A 12197-nucleotide genomic window follows, 5' to 3' on the forward strand; every position below is an offset into this window, starting at 1 on the left:
CATGTTCATGGATTGGAAGAATTAACATCATTAAAATGTCCATATTACCCAAAGCGATTTACAGATTCAAAGCAATATCTATTAAAGTACCTATGAGATACTTCACAGACATAAAAAAACACTTCAAAAATTTATATGGAACCATAAATGACCTTGAATAGCAGCTGAAATTTTGAGAAAGAAGAACAAAGTCGGAGGGATCACAATACCTGATACCACACTGTATTACAAGGCCACTGTTATCAAAATAGCCTGGTACTGGCATAAAAACAGGCACATAGACCAATGGAACAGAACAGAGAGCCCAGAAATAAACCCAAAAATCTATGGCCAATTAATATTTGACAAAGGGGGCAGCAACATAAAATTAATAATAGCCTCTTCAACAAATGGTATTGGGAGAACTGGACAGTTATGTGCAAAAAAATGAAACTCGAGCACCAACTTACACCATATACAAAAATAAATTCAAGGTGCATAAAAGACTTAAATATAAGCTGTGACACCATTAAAGTCTTAGAGGAGAACATTGGCAAAAAAATCTCAGATATTTCACGCTGCAACTTTTTTACTGATATGTCCCCTAGAGCAAGGGACATAAAGGAAAGAATAAACAAATGGGATCTCATCAAAATTAAAAGCTTTTGCACGGCTAAAGAAACCAGTATTAAAATGAAAAGAGAACCAATTGTATGGGAAAACATATTTGCCAATGATACCTCAAACAAGGCTTTAATCTCCAAAATGTAGAAAGAACTTACACAACTCCACTCCAAGAAGACAAGGAACCCAATTAAAAAGTGGGCAAAAAACTTGAATTTCTCCAAGGAGGACATACAGAAGATCGAGAGATACAGGAAAAGATGCTCAATATTGCTAGCTATAAGAGAGATGCAAATTAAAACCACAATGAGATACCACTTTACACTGGTCAGAATGGCCATCATAAACAAAGCAACAAACAGCAAGTGTTGGAGAGGTTGTGGAGAAGGGGGGACTCTAATCTATTGCTGGTGGGATTGAAGACTGGTAAAACCACTGTGGAAAATGGTATGGAATTTCCTCAGAAAACTAAAAATGGACCTGCCTCTTGACCTGGCGATTCCACTGCTGGGATTATATCCTAAGAACCCTAAAACACCAATCCAAAGAACCTGTGCACCCCAATGTTTACAGCAGCACAATTTACAATAAATAGCCAAGAGCTGGAAGCAACCTAGGTGCCCATCAGTAAATGAATTGATCAAAAAACTATGGTACATATACACAATGGAATTCTATGCAGCAGAAAGAAAGGCGGAGATCCTATCCTTTGCAACAGCATGGATGGAACTGGAAAGCATTATGCTGAGTAAAATAGGCCAGGTGTTGAAAGACAAATACCACATGATCTCACTTTTAACAGGAATCTAAACAACAATACAAACAAGCAAGCAAAATAAAAATAAAGACACTGAAATAGAGAACATAGGGACAGGGACCAGAGAGAAGAAGGGAGGGAATTTCAGGGGAAAAAAAGGGAAGGATTTACAGGAACTAGTATAAAGGACACATGGACAACAACTAAGGGGGGTGCAAATGGGAGGAAGGTGAGGAACACTGGGGCGGGGGGGGGTTGGGAGTAAAAGACAGAAAGCTGTACTTGAACAATAATTAAATAAAAATTTTTTAAAAGAAAGTAAGAAATACAAAACTATTTTGTTTCACTTTTTTTGGAAGATATTTTAACACGAACCATTTGAATTGTAAAAACATTCCACCACAATCATTTCCTACTCAGACTGCTGTGTATATTTAATTTAAAAAATATTTCGTGTATTCTAAATTTAAGATTCAAATGAAGGCATTTTAGATATTTTAAAAAGATAACCAGTGATTAATATAAGGGTAAAACATATTATAATGTACCAAAATCAAAAAGTCTTAAAAATATTAGTTTGATTTTAAAGATTAGTTTGATCTCGAAAGTGAGAGGCAATAACAAATTGCTGAAAATAAAAAGTTTCAATTTTGTTCTAAGCTCCAGTAGTTGTTCTAAATCTTTCAGTACATTGAAAATTATTTCATTAACATTTAGGTGTGATGTTCACAAATTCTATTCTCCTTAGAAGATATATATTTGTAAATGTTTTCTAATCTAAATTCCTGTTTTTCAATTTTGTAGATAAAAAGACAGATAAAGTTAATGAGGTGCCTTGGTAAGTCAACCCTTCAGTTTTACTGTAAATTAAGAAAACATGAGAGGAAAATCAATTACTGTTGCTTTAATTCCACAGCTTAATTTGTATAAGTAACATTTCTAAATGAAAAAAATTCAATTTGAGTATTTGAATAAGACATCTACATAGCTTCTTACAACTCATTAAGTTGTACAGACCAATGGAAGTTCTCATTCTAAAAATTCCAGTGAGTCTCCACAGTGAACTATTTGAAATTAAGTTTTGGCCACCTCACTGTAGGAAATAGAGTAAACCTAGGTTAGGGAAGGCCCTAGAGTGATCCTTGATTTTCTGCAGAGCTTAAATCTCAAACCCCACAGAATTTCTTCTTACAGTTATAACAGCTAGAGCAACTCTGCACAGATTACCACGTGTTAGAATGATATTAAAAGTAGAGGAAAATATTTTTAGTGAGAAAATGCAATTCTGATAGCACACTCACGCAGGCACATGAGTACAGGCAGCATGGGATACAGAGTTCAAACCAAAGCTGCACAAAAGTATGTTGGGAGTGAGAAGCATCAATACGTTTGAGAAAACATGTTTATTTTATGTTCTCTTCCTTATGTAAAGATATTTGTACAGACAGGAACCAACTACTGCAATGCCAAGAACTACAAGAAACCAGAAAACAAAAAACATGTAACTCTAAAAAATAATTACCAAGGCTCAAAATCTAGCAGAAGAAACTAATGTTAGTCATATTTCACTGGTCAGAATGTTGTATTTTTAAAGCACATATACACTGATATTCTATCTAGACACTTCAATGTCTAAATGCAATTCCCTGGAATCATTTAAAAAGTCCATAGTAACCCAGAGAATAATCCTAACATAATTTATAATATTTGGGATGCAAGTTCATATGGCTAATCCCCTTGAAAGCAAATACATGTATTATTTAGGATTTGTTGATAACTGAACACATAGAATACACAAGAATATACAATCACCAACACAAGGTGAACTATCATGTAAAAGGTCAGGTACTTCTAGACTGATTTACTTAATTTCAAGCTACGAAAACTACCGAAACTAAAAATATCATTAAAGATGCACTTCTACACATTAATATTTTGATTTAAGTAGCATCCAAGTTTTGAACACTTACGTACAGTAACAACAATCACAGCAATAAGTCCTCCACCTGAGAAACAAATAAAACCAGTTTGAAGATAATTGAGCACATGTGGTCTCCAGATAGTTTGTGCATTTAAACATTAATCAGATTACTCATAAACTACAGCAAAGTTTATTAGGCTAGTTTATTGTATATAACTGCTAGTGAATCCAGGTCATTTTGAACACAGAACCCTCTATCTGGTTCAGGCTTAGGGTCTAACTTGGGAAACCCTTAATTAGAACCTTGCTTGTCATTGTTTTGTGCTCTAGTCACGACACCTGGTTATAAAAATTAGAATTCACTAGGTTAGAGGAAAATTATTTTGGAGAACATATTATCCCATTAGAGTTGTTTAACTTCAGTCTTCAGTCTACCATTCTTATGATTTTGTTAGATTTTCATTTATACTGTTCCCCAAAAGTGAGCCTATGGGATAAGTCATAAATGAAGTTCTATTAATTGATTACACAGACACAGTTTGCAAACTTCACAAACAATATGTCATCTTATCATTAATACTTCCTCATGTACCCCACTCCCCAAAAGAAGACACAGTCTTACCAAGAACATTCTAAGAATGAAAATGAAACACCAGGGCACATGGATAAATTATAATTAGAAACTGAAATATGCAGTTCTGTTTTTTTTAGTATCCAGAAAGTAATAAATAATCCTACCAAATCTTAAAATGTAGATTGGCCACTACATTGGCCACTACAGCTTCTGTTTCCAAACTGCCATCAATTTCATTAAATGTCTATAAGTCACAGAATATAATTTCAGGTTTACCTCTGCTTTTGTCACTTCATAAAAATGATCAAGTGTGTAGCATCTTAGGATGGCTCTGGATTCACTGGCACAATGATAGTTTGGCTGCAGTGCTCACAGGAAAAACAGAACAAGCCTGAAGGTGCATTTCATAAAAAGATAAACCTTGCTAAATTAGTCTAATGTAAAGAAAAGTAATACATATTTTTCTTCATTTACTCATCAAAACTCCTTATCCTTCATTTAACTGTCACAACTGTATTTTATCATTTCCTTTAACATATATTGCGTGAACTTTGTGAACCTGCACAGTGAAGCCTAACTTAGAAAATAACTAATCCAACTTGAAGTACTCTAAGACCTACATATACAAAGTATGAATAGAAAGAAATTTTATTTTAAAAATGCCATTACAAAGTATCACTGTCACATGGAGAGTAAGTCAGGTTTTGTCATTTTAACCTACAAATAATCACAGCAATTGAGAACATTACTTCACCTTATTAGGAATCCTTATTTAAGGCATCTCTTAAAAATTGTATTATCCACATGTGTCTACACATACTACTGCTTACATATGTCATGGTATCTGCACTACTAAAATGAGTACAAATGTCAATCATCACTCATTTGTGCCAGGTTGTTTCTTGTGTAACTACAGAGAATTGAAATGCAATATTTCATTGTAGAACTCTAAGATCTCATAATGCAGGGTTATTTATAATGAAAATAATACCTAAACTGTTGTTGTCAGTTGGTGATTCATTACTTTGAGTGGAATTTCCTAGAAGAGAGAAAAAATAAAAATAATTCACAAAAAGAAGTAAATATAAAACTTACAGACTTCTAAATTAAAGGTTTTGATATTTTGCCTCTGTATAAAATCTTTTAGAATTTCATTTTTCTTATACAAATTATATTAATTTTTCTATTTAAAGTGCTATTATATTATTGATTCATATTCAATGTCATCAGCATTCTTTCTCCTCCCTAGTAATATTTTCTGTGACAATATTCTGTGGTACAGCATGCAAATTTATCAGTAGTGTATTGTCAGTATTAGCCTATGAATTCGATGTAATTCTACTTAAAAAATACAAGAGGGCTTAATAGATGATTTAGAGGGTATTCAGCAATACAGAGAAATTTGAACATAAAAAGGCCCATTTATGAAAACTGCCAGCTAACATCATACTCAATGCTGAAAGACTGAAAGTTTCTCTCTTAAGATCTGGAACAAGGCAGGATAACTGTGTTTGTTGTTTTTATTCAACATAATGTTGAAAGTTATAACTTGTGTACTTAGGCGAGGAAAACCAGGGTCCAAATTGGGAAGGAAGAAATAAAATGATCTCTGTATTAGATAATATGATTTTTAAGTAGAACCTGTAGAAATTAGATTCATACATATGCCCACACACTCCTCAGTTGGATTTCACAAGTTTGTCCCCTGCAAAGTTGTAGGCAGTAACCTGAAATTCTATACACTAACAGTCGCATTTCTATATACTAACAAGAAACAAACCAAGGAAACTGAGCAAACAGCTCTACAATAGCATCAAAAAAGAGTGAAATATTTAGGAAGAAAGTTAACCAGGGAGGTGAAAGACTGCTACCCTGGAAACTACAAAGTGTCGCTAAAAGAAATAAAAGGCAATATAAATAAATGAAAAGATATCCTGTGTTCATGTAGTGGAAGATTTGAGATAATTAAGATGTTAATACTACACAAAGCAACCTACAGATCATATGCAACCCCTATCACCATCTGGAATATGCATTTTATATAAATAGAAAAATCCAACATGTGATTTGCATGGAATCTCAAAGGACTTGGGATAGCCAAGGCAATCTTGAAATAGAAGAGTAAAGTTGAGAGAACTCACATTTTCTGGTTTTAAAACTTACTCAAAAGCTAAAATAATCAAAATACAGTGGTGTGGGCATAAATACAAACAGATCAACAGAACAGAATACAGAGCTCAGAAATAAACCTTCACATTTGCAATCAAGTGATTGTCCCCAAGGGTGTTAAGAACATTTAATTGGGAAAGGGCAATCTTTTCAACAAGGTTCTTGAAACATCTACATACAGAAGAATGGAGTTTTATCCTTATATACAAAAATGAAATCAAGATGGACCAAAGCACTAAATATAAGGGCTAAAACTATAAAACTCTTAGAAAAAAACATAGAGGACAAGCTTCATGATTTTGGGCCTGACAATGATTTCTTGGATGTGACACCAAAAGCACAGATGACAAAGACAAAATCAATAAATGACTTCATCAAAACTAAAAATGGTTATTAATGGTCACAATCTATAGAGTGAAAAGGCAATTCATAGAATGGAGGGAAACAGCTGCAAATAATGCATCTGATAAGGGGTTACCATCCAAAATATATAATGAACTCCTAAAAGTTCATAGCAGAAAATAACCAAAATCAAAAATGTTCAAGGACTGGAATAGCCATGGTTCCAGAGAAGATATACAAAACACCAATAAGCACATGAAAACATAATCTCTAATAATTAAAAAGTGCAAATAAAACCCACAGAGAAATAGTGCTTCATAGACATGAGGATGGTTAGTATCAAAAAGCAGAAAATAACAAGCATTGGAAAAGAGGTGGAGAAATTGGAACCTTTGTGGCTCCCTGGTGGGAATGTAAAATTGGTGCAGCTGCTGTGGAAGACACTGTGGCTATTGCTCAAAAAGTAAACAGGGGGCTATGTGGAGACAGGATTCAGTGGATGCTGAGCTCCGGAGCTGGGGAGCTAGAGGTCGGACTTCAGCCAAGATGGAGGTGTAGGTGGAAACACCTCGCATCCTTGCACAACCAAATCTAAAAACAACAAAATTTTAATAATAATAAACTACCAAACCACACAGCAAATTGACAACATAGAGTCCGAAAACAACGAAACGCTCAGCTAAACCGGTAAGGGGGCAAAGCCAGCAGCGGACCGGGTAGCCAAAAAGATCCTGCACGGAGGTGGTGCTCAGGCAGCCAAAGGTGTGAATCCCAGGTGCAGGCTAGCTATGAGCGGACAAGGGAAGAGGCACAGCTGGCTATCTATGGTTGGTCGGGCATTTGCGTGCAGATAAACCAGTGAAGAGACGAGCATTGAGACTGCATGAGGCAGGGCGGTGGGCTTGCATATTTCCGCTCAGATAAACAGGCGGAGGCAAATGGTGGGACAGACTGGGCTAGCGGAGAGGACCATTATTGCTCCCTCTCTGACGCCGCTCCCACATACAGCATCACAAACCAGCGACCTGGGTGGCCCTGCACTGGTAAACAACTAAGGCTCTTCCCCTCATACGTAACAGGCACAAACAGATAAAAACATGGCTCAAGAACAAATCAGAGCCCCAGAGCCAATAAATCTAAGCGATGAAGAAATAGCCAAACTTTCAGATGCACAGTTCAAAACACTGGTCATCAGGATCCTCACAGAACTGGTTGATTTTAGTCACAAATTAGAGGACCATATGAAGGCTAAACTAATTGAAATGAATGGTAATGCACAGGAAACAAATAGTGATGGGAAGGAAACTGGGACGCCAATCAAGGGAGTAGACCAAAAGGAAGGAAAAAAATGATCAAACAGAAAAGAATGAAGAAACAAGAATTCAAAAAAAATGAGGAGAGGCTTAGGGACCTCCAAGACACCTTCAAACGTTCCAACATTCAAATTATAGGGGTACCAGAAGGGGAAGAGGAACAGTCATGAGTGGAAACGTTATTTGAACAAATAATAAAAGAGAACTTCCCCATTCTGGCAAAGGAAATAGACTTCCAGGAAATACAGGAAGCTCAGAGAGTCCCAAAGAAGTTGGACCCAAGAAGAAACACACCAAGGCACATCATCATTACATTAGCCAACATTAAAATGAAAGAGAGAATCCTAGAAGCAGCAAGAGATAGGGAGACTGTCACCTACAAAGGAGTTCCCATCAGACTATCAGCGGATTTCTCAAAAAAGACCTTACAGGCAAGAAGGGGCTGGAAAGAATCATTCCAAGTCATGAAAACCAAAGACCTACAACCAAGATTGCTCTATCCAGCAAAGTTTTCATTTAGAATGGAAGGACAGATAAAGTGCTTCTCAGATAAGACCAAATTCAAGGAGTTCATCATCACCAAGTCCTTATTATATGAAATGTTAAAGGGACTTATCTAAGAAAAAGAAGATAAAAAAGATGAACAGTGAAAGGACAGCAAACACAGTAATCACCAAACACACCTAAAACAAAAGCAAATTAAGAGGACATCTAGATCAGGAGTGAACCATAGAAATGAAGATCACATGGAGGATTAGCAACAGGGGAGTGGGAGGAAGAGAAGGGGGGAGAAAGTACCGAAAATAAGTAGCACACACAGTAGATATAAAATAGATAGGGGGAGGGTAAGAATAGTAGCAGAAATACAGAATCTAAAGAACTTGAGACATGTGTTCATGAAGTAAAGAGGGGATGGTGGGGAAGGGGTGTGCAGGATGGAGGGGAACGGAGGGGGGAATAGAACAAAAATAATGGCATAATCAATAAAAAAAGTAAACAGGGAACTAGCACATACCCCAGCTTTTCTATTCCTGGGTGTACAACCCCCAAAGTTGAAAATAGGCCTCAAACAGTTACTCAAATGCCAATATTCTGAGAAGCATATTCAAAATAGCCAAAAGTTGGAAACAATTCAAATGCCTATAATGAAGTGAATGGATAAAAAATGTGGTATATACTAACAGTGGAATATTATTTAATCATAAAAGGAATAAAGTTCTGATACACACTGCAAGGTAGATGAACCTTAAAAATGTTAAGCTAAGTGAAATAAGCCAAAATAGTTAAATTCATAGATAATTGAAGAACAATTGCCAGGGCTGGGAGGAGGAGAAAATGGAGAGTTATTGTTTAATGGGTATAATGTTTTAACTTGAGATGAGAAAGTTTTGGAATATAGAAGTGATGGTAGCACAACAAGGTGAATGTAGTTAATGCCACTGATATGTAAACTTAAAATGGTTAAAATGGTAAAAATAAAATAAAATTAAAGTTAATCAGCAAATAATAGCATGAGTGGTTTGAACATTTCTGAGAAGAAAGTGTTCTGCCACATATTAAGGCATGTCATAGTACTACAGTAAAAAATAAAAGATTTGGGGTTGGCACAGGCATGGGCAGAGTTCAATGAACAGAGAAACAACTGGAACACCTATGAATTTCATGTCTGATAAAAGCTGGCACTTCACATAGCTGGAGAGAAGATAATGAATGCATATACCAATCTCAGATGTAATAGAATTTAAATGCAGAGAATGCAATCAGAGCACATGGTTGAAAATTTTATATAATTTCAGCATGGGGAAGACCTACAGCTTTTATAATAAGGCAAAATTCATATAATCATTAGAGAAAAAAATTGAACCAACCCACTACCTGTTCATGTGAAACTCATGCACATATAAATGACCACTGAGGTTAAAATAGATAAATAAATGTGGTATATACTAAAGTCCATGTTAAAAGGGTGGGAGTAAATCTAAATACAATCTCAGTCTAAGATGTAAATGTAAAACGTGAGAGATTTAGAAAACATGAATAGAATAATTTTATTTCTGGTTAACAAAAAGAAAAGAACACTAAGATATGTGTATCTACACATTTAAGGATGTGAATGTGTAGAAACAGATATAAAGACACCTAATCTAAGATGGAAAAGTAGGTTGGCACACTGTGCCTCCTCCCACACCCAAAATAGGACAACAGCAGTTTAAAATATGGATGGAATTGGAAATCATTATGCTGAATGAAATAAGCCAGGCGGTGAAAGACAAATACCATATGATCTCACCTTTAACAGGAAGCTAAACAACAAAAGAAACAAGCAAGCAAAATAAAAACAAAGACACTGAAATAGAGAACAGGGGAACAGCAACCAGAGGCGAGAGGAGAGGGAATTTCAGAGGAAAAGGGGAAGGATTTACAGGAACTAGTATAAAGGACACATGGACAAGAACTAAGGGGGGTGAAAATGGGAGGGAGGTTAAGGCCTGCGGGGGGGTGGGCTGGGATGGGAGTAAAAGAAAGAATACTGTAGTTAAAAAATAATTAAATTAAAAAACAAAACAAAAGAAATAAACAACCAAAAAAAAACCAACCAGAACTGACAGAAAAGCGAACTGCATGGAAGTCTGGCAACCAAGGAGTTAAAGAAGGCATTTACCCTGACTGTTAGCAGGAGGGGAGCCTGGACAAGGCAGTGGCTGGAGGACCACAGCAGGCAAGGTGGCAGCTGGTGGATCCAGTGAGGCTGCAGCTTGTAGAGCAGGGCATGCAAGGATGCAGCTGGCTTTCAAGGCAGCAGCTGGCAGACCCAGCAAGGTGGCAGATTACAGACTGGGTGGTCCCACATTCATGTGTAGATAAACTGGGAGAAACACCTGGGGAGCAAGATGGACTCACCAACCCAGGGTTCCAGCCCTGGGAAATAAAGCCTCAAACCACTGTCTGAAAACACCTAGTGGGGTTGAGGCGGCAGCAAAAGAAACACCCTGCCTCACAGGAGAATTAGTTGGAGAAACTGACAGGGTCCTGGAACATATGCAAGACCACCCACCTGGGAATTGGCACCAGAAGGGACCAATTTGCTTGTGGGAAGTGATTAAAATACAGCAGAGAGTGGAGCAAGTGCCATTGCTCCCTCTTGGACCTCTTCCCCACATACAGCATCACGACACAGCCATGTGGGTTAGCCAGCTCTGGGAACACTGAAGGCTCCACCCCTCATATGTGACAGGTGCATCAAGAAAAAAAATGGCTCAAATGAAAGAACAGATCAAAGCTGCAGAAAAAAATACAACCAAGTGATGAAGAGATAGCCAACCTGACAGATGCACAGTTCAAAACACTAGTAAACAGGATGCTCACAGAATTGGTTGAATTTGGTTGTAAATTAGATGAAACAAATGAAGGCTATGCTAAGTGAAATAAAGAAAAATGTACAGAGACCAATAGTGATGGGAAGGAAACTGGGACTCAAATCAACAGTGTCAACCAGAAGGAAGAAACAAACTAACAGAATAGAATGAAGAAACAAGAATTCAAAAAAATGAGGACAGGCTTAAGAACCTCCAGGACATCTTTAAATGTTCCAACATCCAAATTATAGGGGTACCAGTACCAGAAGTAGAAGAGGAAGAGCAACAAGTGGAAAAGTTACTTGAACAAATAATAAAGGAGAACTCTGCAGTCTGGAAAAGGAAATAGACGCCTAGGAAGCTCAGAGTCCCAAAGAAGGTGGATCCAAGGAGGAACACACCAAGGCACATTATAATTATACTAACCAAGATTAAAATGAAGGAGAGAACTCTAGAAGCAGCAAGAGATAAGGGGACAGTCACCTACAAAGGAATTCCCATCAGACTGTCAGTTGATTTCTCAAAAGACACCTTACAGGCAAGAAGGGGCTGGAAAGAAGTATTCCAAGTTATGAAAAGCAAGAACCTATATCAAAGATTGCCCAAACCAACAAAGCTTTCACTTAGAATAAAAGGGAAGATAAAGTGCTTTTCAGATGAGGTCAAGTTAAAGGAGTTCATCATCACCAAGCCCTTATTATGTAAAATGTTAAAGGGACTCACTTAAGAAGAAGAAGAAAAACAATATGAACAGTAAAATGACAGCAAACTCACAATCATTAACCAAAACACCTAAAACAAACACAAAAGCAAACTAAGCAAACAAGTAAAACAGGAACAGAAACATAAAAATGGAGATCACATAGAAGGTTACCAACAGGGCAGTGGGAGGAGAAGAGAGTATGACAAGGTACAGAGAATAAGTAGCATAAATGGTAGGTAGAAAATAGAAAGGGGGAGGGTAAGAATAGTATAGGAAAGGTAGAAGCCCAACAAGTTATATGTATGACCCATGGACATGAACTAAAGTGGGGGAATGTGGGTTGGACGGGGTGTGCAGGGCAGAGGGTATTGAAGGGGCAAAAATGGGACAACTGTAATAGCATAATCAATACAAAAAAAAGAGCTTAGTGTTCAGAATATATAAAGAACTGTCAAAACT

General features: G+C 36.8%; 1 protein-coding gene across 10 annotated transcripts in view; it reads right to left on the reverse strand.

Moving 5' to 3' along the window:
* LOC119041987 (membrane cofactor protein-like) overlaps positions 1-12197 on the reverse strand; it is a 198446-nt gene that overhangs the window by 53655 nt on the left and 132594 nt on the right. For 4 of the 10 annotated variants that reach the window (XM_053667970.1, XM_053667978.1, XM_053667977.1 and 1 more), the window contains 2 exons: positions 4847-4894; positions 2812-3366 (listed from right to left, as the gene is read on the reverse strand). The exons of 4 other annotated variants lie outside the window; for them this stretch is intronic. In XM_053667970.1, coding sequence (XP_053523945.1) covers positions 3281-3366; positions 4847-4894 — 134 coding nt within the window. In that variant the 3' untranslated portion in view covers positions 2812-3280. Of the gene's footprint in view, positions 1-2772; positions 3367-4131; positions 4247-4846; positions 4895-12197 lie in introns of those variants that run through there. 2 more of the 10 variants (XR_008392145.1, XM_053667972.1) reach the window with 2 other exon arrangements.

Source organism: Artibeus jamaicensis, unplaced genomic scaffold (assembly GCF_021234435.1).
Source record: "Artibeus jamaicensis isolate MK-2021 breed Jamaican fruit bat unplaced genomic scaffold, CSHL_Jam_final contig_475, whole genome shotgun sequence".
NCBI lineage: Eukaryota > Metazoa > Chordata > Mammalia > Chiroptera > Phyllostomidae > Artibeus > Artibeus jamaicensis.